This window comes from Symphalangus syndactylus, chromosome 11, assembly GCF_028878055.3.
Source record: "Symphalangus syndactylus isolate Jambi chromosome 11, NHGRI_mSymSyn1-v2.1_pri, whole genome shotgun sequence".
Lineage (NCBI taxonomy): Eukaryota > Metazoa > Chordata > Mammalia > Primates > Hylobatidae > Symphalangus > Symphalangus syndactylus.
The window spans coordinates 49,102,502-49,113,475 of record NC_072433.2 but is presented as its reverse complement, the minus strand read 5'-3'; the positions used below and the strand labels follow the sequence as shown (position 1 = coordinate 49,113,475).

At 42.4% G+C, this 10,974-nt stretch overlaps 1 protein-coding gene and 1 long non-coding RNA gene across 2 annotated transcripts; both read left to right on the top strand.

The window, feature by feature from the left end:
- The first annotated feature begins 1,234 nt into the window (after positions 1-1,234).
- On the top strand, positions 1,235-2,472 carry LOC134731786 (uncharacterized). The gene is made up of 3 exons (XR_010114374.1): positions 1,235-1,308; positions 1,565-1,597; positions 2,435-2,472. It is a non-coding gene; the product is annotated as an uncharacterized lncRNA (long non-coding RNA).
- A 1,120-nt stretch (positions 2,473-3,592) lies between these two features.
- On the top strand, positions 3,593-10,162 carry LOC129492621 (beta-defensin 103A-like). The gene is given in 3 exon segments (XM_055297864.1): positions 3,593-3,621; positions 9,017-9,084; positions 10,017-10,162. Coding segments are annotated over 3 exon segments (243 nt in total).
- The last annotated feature ends 812 nt before the right edge of the window (positions 10,163-10,974 follow it).

The following is a 10,974-nucleotide window of genomic DNA, read 5'->3' as shown; positions in this document are numbered from 1 at the left end:
TCACACATTCTCTGGATTGTAGAAACCAGGCATGGCTCAGCCGGGTGCTTCTAGATCAAGCTCAGTCATGAAGTTGCAGTTAAGCTGTCAGCCAGGGCTGCAGTTTTATCTGAAGCCTACACAGGGAAGGATCTACTTCCCTAACTCACTCACATGGTTATTGGAGGGAGTTAGTTCCCTGTGGGCTGGTATATTAAGAGCCTTAGCGACTCCATAGCTGTTGGCCAGAGAATCTCCTCAGTTCATTGCCTTGTAGGTCTCTCCATAGGGCAACTCAAAACACGGCAGCTGGCTTCCATAAGAGCAAGAAGAGTGAGAAGGCATCCAAAACTGAACCCGCAGCCTTTTTATAGCTTACTCTCATGACTTCTGAGATTAAGTTATAATCTATTGCTTCACAGACTTATAATCTATTTATTAGAAAACAGTGAATGAGGTCAGCTCGTAATCAAAAGGAGTGGCTTACACCAGAGCACGAATAACATCATTTCACAAAGACAGGATCCCTGGCAGCCATCATAGAGGCTGCCTGCCACACTCAGTGTCTCACAAATTTATGCCAGGGGTCAGAAAACTATGGACTACAGGCTAAATCCAGTTGCCACCCAGTTTTATAAATAAATTTTTATTGGAACAAAGCCATGCCCATTTGTTTATGTATTGTTTATGACTGCTTCTGTACTACACCTGCAGAATTAAGTATTTGCAACAGAAGCCACATGGCCAGCAATGCCTAGAAATATTTACTGTCTAGCCCTTTACAGAAAAGCTTTGCTGGCCCCTAATATAGGCAATCATAAAACCTCTTGAAAAATATGGAAGAGGAGATTGAGTCAGAGATGTCAAATGCATCATTTTTTTGAATTTTTCTTGGTGCTCTAGCACCATAAATACCATACCATGTAATTTTATAAGGCAGTTAGCTGGACATTCTCAAAACAGGAGTAGCCCTGTGGTCTGAGCCAACTGGGTGAGGTGTGGCTTCCATTCCCCAAGCCCTCTCTCATTTATTCTCCACCACATATAATCATTTACCTTTCCACTGGGAAATCCCACACCGAAAACCTTTGACAGAAACGTGGATATAAAATATAACTACAATAACCTGAATAATAAAGCAAGTAGTTAGCATAATCTGTGAGCCTGATGGTCCTGGGCTTCAAATTTTAGAAAGTTATTTCATTTATCTTAGCCTTAGTTTCCTAATCTGTTTTTTTTTTTTTTTTTTTTTTTGAAACAGAGTTTTGCTGTCACCCAGGCTGGAGTGCAATGGCATGATCTCGGCCCACTGCAACCTCCACCTCCCAGGTTCAAGCAACTTTTCTGCCTCAGCCTCCCAAGTAGCTAAGATTACAGGTGCCCGCCACCACTTCTAGCTAATTTTTGTATTTTCAGTAGACACAGGGTTTCACCATGTTTGCCAGGCTGCTCTCAAACCCCTGACCTCAGGTGATCCACCCACCTTGACCTCCCAAAGTGTTAGGATTACAGGTGTGAGCCACTGTGCCTCTTCCTTATCCTTAAGTAAAAATTTTGATACCTACTTTATGCCTTTTTCTGTCAGAGAAATGCATTAAAGCACCAACTGCCATGCCAGGTACATATTAACAGCTCCATAGATACCAGCCACCATGTGCAAATCATTTAATAGTCATCCATGGCCTATTACCACATCAGTCAATAGGTTCATTTCAATTACCAGTTCTGAAGAAAGGATAGTGGCAGATGACCTGTCTTAACAAAAAAGTCCCCTGGGTCAAACCTTTTGCCTTGGATGCATCACTTCCCCACCTCGGCTGGCAGCCCATTGATGAGTTGACCTCATGATTGTTTTGTAAGAGCCACCTGTACCCTAAAAGTCCTCCCTGAGGAAGCAGCCAGCAGAACTGTGTAGGCTGGTGGCCAGAGGTATTATAGGGTGTGTTTTCACTGGGACAGAGCTATGATTAAATAGAAAGAACCAGGTTGGAGTATCACAGTGTAAACAGAAGGTGAGACACTATTATGCACTTAATTCTATTTGTGGTGAAAATATTGCTGCCAAATGGGTAGAAAAATGTCTTTAGGGTAGCCCTACATGAATTTCTCATACACTTAACCCTCCTTGATTTTGCCCATAGGACTTAGGAGAGTCAGCCCCCATCTTGTCAGGCATGATTTTAGAAACTCTGGGAAAGGCATGCAACCCCACATCACTGCTAAGCCTATAGATTCCTAAACTAGTTTGAGCCTGTTTAAAAAAGATGCCATATGTTAAGCCTGGCTCTCTCTCCATAGCATGTCTCCCTCAGTGCCTGCTGGTATCACCACTTTAATTCTAATTAACGGGACTGCCACCTACCCTGTCCCCTGAACAGTATCCCTAGCCTGCCTCTTCTCTTAATTCCTTCTCTCATGCTCAACCATTGTATTAACTCTTGATTGCTTCTTCTAGATGGCTCTGGCACTCAGGTCTGCCTCTTTCTCCCACTGGCATCTGAAACACAGCAGCCCTGAGTTCAGCTCTTGGTCTTCTGGCCTTCAGTCTTATAAGCCTCTGCCCCACCCTCCATATCATATTTGCACTAAAGCACGATATCAGCATTCCTAAAGGCAAGGGTTACTGGGGGCCATTGCAGTGGCTGCCTGCCACACTCAGTATCTCACGAATTTACTTATGTTTTGTTAAACCATAAGTGTGTTCAGATTGTTCTCATGTTGTAAATCATTTGTTGTCTTTGCATTAGCTGCTAGTGTTCTCTCCCTATTTCCTTGCTCTTCTGGAATTATTTCTTCTTTGTGATATTCATCCTGAGCATCCTAGGAGATACTCTAGGATTTGAAAATAATCCTTATGATCTAAAGGGTGAAAGCAACATAAGACTTGAGTATATACTTTCTCATTAACGTAAGGACATAAATGAAAAGATACCATCTACTAAAGATAATAAGAAATGTTCACAAATAGTATATGGCATTCATTATGGAACTTGGTAGAAGCTCCAAGTGTTATGCAAAATGTGCTCTGCAGAACTGCAGAGGAGGGAGGGATCACTTTCAACTGGGGTGATTGGGATGATGAGGAGCTGGTATTTGGGTTGGTCTCTGAAAATTATGCAAACTACTTTGTAGAAAAATTGGCTGATGCCTGGCCAGGCATGGTGACTCATGCCTGTAAACCCAGTAGTTTGGGAGCCCAAGGAGGGCAGGTCCCTGGATGTCAGGAGTTCAAGACCAGCCTGGCAAACATGGTGAAACACTGTCTCTACTAAAAATACAAAAATTAGCTGGGCATGGTGGCACAAACTTTTAGTCCCAGCTATTTGGGAGGCTGAGGTGGAAGAATCGCTTGAACCCGAGAGGTGAAGGTTGCAGTGAGCCAAGATTGTGCCACTTCACTCCTGCCTGGGAGACAGGGTGAGATTCTGTCTCAAAAAAAAAAAAAAAAAAAAAAGAAGAGTCAGAAAGAATCTAGTTTCCAGCCTCTATCACCAAGCAATTTGGAGAGTGAAGTTGATATTTACAGAAAAAGAGAAGAGGTACAAGGTATTAATGTTATCAAGATGGTAAAGATCTTCAAGTGATGTAAAGATTGGTTGAAAACATTGGGGAAATGGTCCAGACTAGAGATGAAGATGGAAGGTAGCCACATGCAGGCATAGATAACCACATCCCAAAGATTGTATGAAGCCAGCAGAGGCCCACGAGTAAGCATCTGGAATACAGTTAGGAGCATGGGAGCATCAACTGGCCTTTCCCCACTTCTGAAATGCAGATACGTGTATCGACATTACTAAATTACTGCATGATTCAAATGAAATAAATGCAAGTAAATTGCTTAGCACAGTGTCTAGAACATAATATGTGCTCAATAAATCTGTTACGATGACGTGATGATGATCGTGAGGAGGAGGATCATTATCATCATCATCATTATGATGGCCATGAAAATGTTAAATTTTTGAAGATGCTCCCTTTTGGGGAATTCAGGGACAGGAGAAGGAAGAAAAGTTCCATGAAGATTCAAAGGCAGTAATGGGAAGGATAGGAGGAGAAAATGGAAAGCGGATATCTGTTATATCGTGTTACTGTCAGATTGCATCTTTTTCCATTAGACTGGGAAATAGTGAAAATTCAGAGACTAGAGAGTAAATACTGTTTATCTTTCTTTCCTGCACAGCACCAGGTCCTAAAACCCTAATACAGTGCAGATGTCCATGAAGTTCTCTGGACGTTGAATTGAAATGGAGGAATAGGTTTCTGAAAGTGGCCTTACAAGGCACATATTGCAAAGTGGTCAGGTTGGAAGATTACAGACAAAAAGCTCATTGAGCTGGGGATGTAAAAGGCTTGGCTGAACTTAGGAAGAGTAGTTTGGGCGGATTTCTTGAGATGCTAGGATGCAATGAGTTTAGGGACAATGGGCTGATGGAAAAGGGTACACAGCTAAGTATAGACCACTACACATGAGTGTAGACCACCAGCAGGCAAGGGATGGCTCTGAGAGCAGATAGAGGAATGACTGGCCATGCTGGCTTCAGGTCACAATGCTGCCATTCACTGCAGCATGTCACTGAACCTCTCTGAGCGTCAGTGTCCTCATCTATAAAATTAGAAAAATGTCTGCCTTTATTTGTAGAACTTATATAATGGTGGTTGTGACAAGATTAATGGCTGCAAAGGGGAATGGTTGAGCCAACCTTCATCTTAGGCTATGTTAAGATGAAGAAGAGTTGACACCCTGGCTTCCCGTGCTGGGAACTCATGCCAGAGTCTTGATATTGTTAACCGAGGGTCACGTGGGTGATACTTGGGTGATACATGGGTCACATGGTAATTTGCAATGTACAAGTCAATTTGACACCATTAACTCATAGGGCTTTCACTGTGACCTAAACAGGAAATGTACTGCTCTCTCTGCTTTGTTGCTGAGTTACAGATGCTCACAGAGCTTAGGTAATTCATTCAGGTAAGCCCATGCCATACATGGTAGGGTGAGCGATAGCCCAGTGAGACCTCACTTCAGACCTGGTGTTTGTCTTCCACATAGCTCTGTCCTTAAGCCAAAAGCTTGGACCAATCACATCTCTGCTCCACATTTTAAGAACAGGATTTAAAAACTAATAATTAAAGGAAAGTCTGACATGAACAAAGGTGATAAATAACTAAAGTTTCTCTTCCTCACTCAACCTAATCAAAATTGTAGAAATGCTGGCTGTGAGAGCTACAAGGAAACCAAGCACATGGGTATAAAAATTTGCAGGATCTGTAGTTCCAAGTGCTGTGACTCAGAGCCCAGGGGCAGGGAGTGACAAGACTCAGCTCTTGTTAATGCTGTAAGGCTACAGACACATGAATCTATTCACCCAACTATTAGACAGTACATGTATAATTGTTATCATTTGAGAGGCTAAAAGTATTTATGACATAAAAAGGATTATAAAGAGATTAAAAAGAGGGCAACTCAGAGTTATCATGGCTCCCTGGAGTAGAGAAGTAAATTACACAGTCTCTCTCTTCTATTGTTTGAAATTTCACCATAAAAATGCATTACTTTTATAATTTTCTTAAAACACATAAGTCCCCCCCAAAACTGATTTTGTGAATGAGGAGTATGTCCAATGTTGAAAAGGCTGATTGTCACAGCCCAATCTCCGATTCCAGGACCCAAATTAGTTGACAAGAAAAAAGGGGCGCTTTTTCCTCCCCAAGGAACCTTCATGAAATAGTGGTGTTGTCATAAAAATGCCTCCCAGTCTGTGAAGGAACAGGTTAGACCAGGGGTTCACCTGTGGAAGTCTATTCTCCATGTGGAAAAGCAAGTCATCTCCAGTGTCTGACTATCTGCACTCCAGGATGAGAGCTGGTGCTAATCCTCTACAACACCCAATGCCATCGTTATCTCTGACATAGTAAGACTGTGAGGTCAGCACCCATCCCACCCACACTCACCTCCTTCCCCCATTTATGAATATCTCCAATTGCTTTGTCTCAAATCATGAACTTAAGAGGAAAGTTAGATTTTAAAAAGAAGCATCTACATATCTAAAGTCTTAAATCTGCTGATTGATCTCCACTCTTGGCTCAGAGAGTTATCTTTGAGTTATGATGAGTTATCTTTCTTCTACATTTCTGCAGCCCTGTGCTTGAACTCTTCCTATGACTACCATTATAATCCATCCTAAATTTATCATCTGACTGTCTGCCCATCTACCTGGCCCTACAGGGAGCTTCTGGAGAGAAAAAACCAAGACTGGTCCCTCTTGATATCTCATCCACTTCACCCTCACCTACACTGAAAACATGATTGTTGTTCCTTCCTATAGTATGTGTTCAGAGTTTGCTTACTGAATCTGACAGGTGTGGTGCACCCTAATTCTGAACACACACTCCCAAAACTAACACACCCTTGATACTTAGTGGATCCGTTATAATTGCATTCAAATGAAGTAGCAGCTAGGAGACATCACGGTGACTTCAGCTCCCAATTGAATTGTCATTGACTTACTTAGCTCCCAATTGATAGTCAACCAAATACAACCCATCCATTGGATTCCTGAACATTTAAGTTTAATAGCTGTTTTTTTTTTCTTTCTTAGCATTTTCCCTCTAAGCATTGAATCTATATCCAGGGGAAATCATCTGGCCCCTGGACTGCCTTGAATGCTCCTGGGTCAAGAGTAACTTGAAGGGATCCAGGGATCCCTTCCTTACACCTTATACAAAAATTAATTCAAGACGGATTAAAGACTTATATGTTAGACCTAAAACCATTAACATCCTACAAGAAAACCTAGGCAATACCATTCAGGACATAGGCGTGGGCAAGGACTTCATGTCTAAAACACCAAAAGCAATGGCAACAAAAGCCAAAATCAACAAATGGGATCTCATTAAACTAAAGAGCTTCTGCACAGCAAAAGAAACTATCATCAGAGTGAACAGGCAACCTACACAATGAGAGAAAATTTTGGCAACCTACTCATCTGACAAAGGGCTAATATCCAGAATCTACAATGAACTCAAACAAATTTACAAGAAAAAAACAAACAACCCCATCAAAAAGTGGGCAGAGGACATGAACAGACACTTCTCAAAAGAAGACATTTATGCAGCCAAAAAACACATGAAGAAATGCTCATCATCACTGGCCATCAGAGAAATGCAAATCAAAACCACAGTGAGATACCATCTCACACCAGTTAGAATGGCCATCATTAAAAAATCAGGAAACAACAGGTGCTGGAGAGGATGTGGAGAAATAGGAACACTTTTACACTGTTGGTGGGACTGTAAACTAGTTCAACCATTGTGGAAGTCAGTGTGGCGATTCCTCAGGGATCTAGAACTAGAAATACCATTTGACCCAGCCATCCCATTACTGGGTATATACCCAAAGGACTATAAATCATGCTGCTATAAAGACACATGCACACGTATGTTTATTGCGGCACTATTCACAATAGCAAAGACTTGGAACCAACCCAAATGTCCAACAACGATAGACTGGATTAAGAAAATGTGGCACATATACACCATGGAATACTATGCAGCCATAAAAAATGATGAGTTCGTGTCCTTTGTAGGGACATGGATGAAACTGGAAAACACCATTCTCAGTAAACCATCGCAAGGACAAAAAACCAAACACCGCATGTTCTCACTCATAGGTGGGAATTGAACAATGAGAACTCATGGACACAGGAAGGGGAACATCACGCTCCGGGGACTGTTGTGGGGTGGGGGGAGGGGGGAGGGACAGCATTAGGAGATACACCTAATGCTAAATGACGAGTTAATGGGTACAGGAAATCAACATGGCACATGGATACATATGTAACAAACCTGTACATTGTGCACATATACCCTAAAACCCTAAAGTATAATAAAAATAAATAAATAAATAAAAATAAAAATAGAAATAAAAATAAAAATTAAAAAAAAAAAAGAGTAACTTGAGGTCTTAAATGTCTATTCTGAAGCCCCTTTTTTGCACAGGGACAGTCATTGACCAGCAGGAGATGCCAGTCTATTAAATCTATCATCCCAGCATCCCCTTTCTCTGATGAAGTAAAATTAAACACCATCTTTACGCATAAATTTGGTAGGTTTTAGACAATGATGAAGAATCTGACATGGGCCACACACAGTGGCTCATACCAGTAATCCCAGCAATTTAGGAGGCTGAAGCAGGAGGATTGCTTGAGCCCAGGAGTTCACATCTGGGCTCAAAACCATTCTGGGCAGCATAGACCCCACTTTATTTTCTACAGCAAATTTAAAATTTAACCATGTGTGGAGGCATGCATTTGTGGTCCCAGCTATTCAGGGGGCTGAAGTGGGAGGACCTCTTGAGCCTGACAGCTCAAGCTGCTGTGAGCTGTAATCATGCCACTGCACTCCAGCCTGCACAACAAAGTGAGACTCTGTCTCTCAAAAAGAAAATAAAAATGAAAGAATGAGACACGTTTCACTCAAATTATAACACCCCATCATAGGCCAAGAGCCAGGCCGTCAGCTAACCTTGAATGTAGCCCATTTTCCTCCCTTACCTCACTACCAAAAAGCCAGTCCTATTGCTAGATATTGAATATGTCCAGGGCTGGATTTATTTGGTCCCCAGGAGGGTCTTAGACTCTCCCAGCATTTTAGGAAGAGGAAAAAGTCTCCAAAGTAGCAAAGTACGGACAAGTTAGCCCCCGGCCACATGCCCTGAGACTACTCCTCAAAGGGGGCATTCTTGCCCACACCAGCCCTATCCGTAGTCACAACCCAATCCAACCCACAACCAGAGAAGCCCCTGGAGCCCAGAGAGCACCGGGACAGCCACACATCCAAAGGGAGCTCTGCCTTACCATTGGGTTCCTAATTAACTGAGTGAGTGGGTGTGTTCTGCATGGTGAGAGGCATTGGTATGAGGCATCAGGAAACATGTCATGGTGTCATCACTGTAACATGACAAGAATTGCAGCCATGGCTGGAACCTTTATAAAGTGACCAAGCACATCTTCCCATCCAGTCTCAGCGTGGGGTGAAGCCTGGCAGCTGTGAGGATCCATTATCTTCTGTTTGCTTTACTCTTCCTGTTTTTGATGCCTGTTCCATGTAAGATGGGCTGGGAAATCGAAGGATTGAGCTAATTGAGAATATGTAATTCAGAGTCAGTATTTCTCCATCCTTCAGAGTGCTTTAGACCAAGCAGGTTTGTTGTATGGGAACTAGGCATCACCATTTTTTTTTCAGGCAAGAATCATTAAGAGGCCAGGTGCGGTGGCTCATGCCTGTAATCCCAACACTTTGGGAGGCCGAGGTGGGTGGAATACGAGGTCAGGAGTTCAAGACCAGGTTGGCCAAGATGGTGAAACCCTGTCTTTCCTAAAAATACAAAAATTAGCTGTGTACGGTGGCGGGCACCTGTAATCCCAGCTACTCAGGAGGCTGAGGCAGAGAATTGCTTGAACCTGGCAGGCAGAGGTTGCAGTAAGCCGACATCACGCCACTGCACCCCAGCCTGGGCGACAGGGTGAGAGTCCATCTCAAAAAAAAAAAAAATCATTAAGAAACTAAATTGCTCCCCAAAGCTATCTATCTCTTTCCCCACCTCTTCAAGGGAAGATTGTTATACCTGCTGATGAGAGATGAATCAGACATAAAATTGTAATACAGCAGGGAAGATGGATTTACTGAGAATAGAAGCACAGGCTCCTGTTTTACTAAGTGCAGTGGTTGGAGGTGGACTGTTTGGGCTGCCTCTGAGGACGCCACAGCCTCAGCACCCCCACTGTTCCTGCAGCAGTCACAGGGTCACACCACTTCCCCAGTGCCACTGTGGGTCCACAGCTGAGCTGCAGCCTTAGAAACATTGTCTATGGGTTTTTTAGTCATACATTTATTTTCCTCCCGATTTTATAGAAAAAGGAAAAAGAAAAGAATACGAGAAAAGCAACAGATGAGTTATTTGAGGAATTCCAGAAGCCTTGTACGTGTACCAAAAGCCTTCCTAAAACCTTTCTATGTGTGCTATTTTGTCAGTGCAGGTCATGGAGGAATCATAAACACATTACAGAAATATTATTGCAGAGTCAGAGGCAGCCGGTGTGCTGTGCTCTGCTGCCTTCCAAAGGAGGAACAGATTGGCAAGTGCTCAATGTGTGGCTGAAAATGCTGCTGAAGAAAGAAATAAAAACCCTGAAACATGACGAGATTGTTGTAAAGTGTGGAAATGCCTTCTTGAAGTTTATAAAAGTAAAATCAAATTAAATTTTTTTTCAAAAAAAATTAGGAGTTTGATTTTTTTTTAATCTGGCTATTTTGGTAGTTGTTTCCAAACAGGCAACTCAGAAAGTCTTAAGGACTCACCTTTCATTCAAAGAAAGTAGAATCTCTGGAGAAATCTAGAAGGGAGCCTGACCTTATTATCTAAGAGTTACCAGATTCTATTCCTCCTTTGTGAACGTTATACCCCAGTGAAGTTGGACTCTTCACTCTCTTGAAATATGCCCTTTGCTTTCATGTCACCCAAGCCTTGGGCTTTTTCAGTTCCTCTACCCCAAATGGCATCTCTCCACCAAATATATCTCTAAGGTTTTCATGCATCTTTCAGGGGCTATCCTAATTCCTTCCAAAAACTTTGTCTTCAGAGAAATAAGGAAACTGGCTCTTCCTCAGATGTTCACTTTGCTTTCTCTCACCCATGCCTCTGCTCTGGTTGACCTTATGTCTGCCTCACTCCTCTAACTTCATCTTTAAACTTTAACCTGTCCTGCAGGGACGGTCTCACATTTTATCTCCGTCTTAAAAACACAGGTGATTTCCCAAATGCTTACAGTCTTTCCTCTGGTTCATCACAGGGTTCTGACTTGAGTCCTCCATCTACAGCCCTTGCTTGGCTTTTATATTGTGTACAGTGACATATTGCCAATCTCCATATTAGATTTTGTGAGCCTTAAAAGCAAGGAGTTTGTCTTAATTCTTCCTGGACTGCTTGTAAAGTGC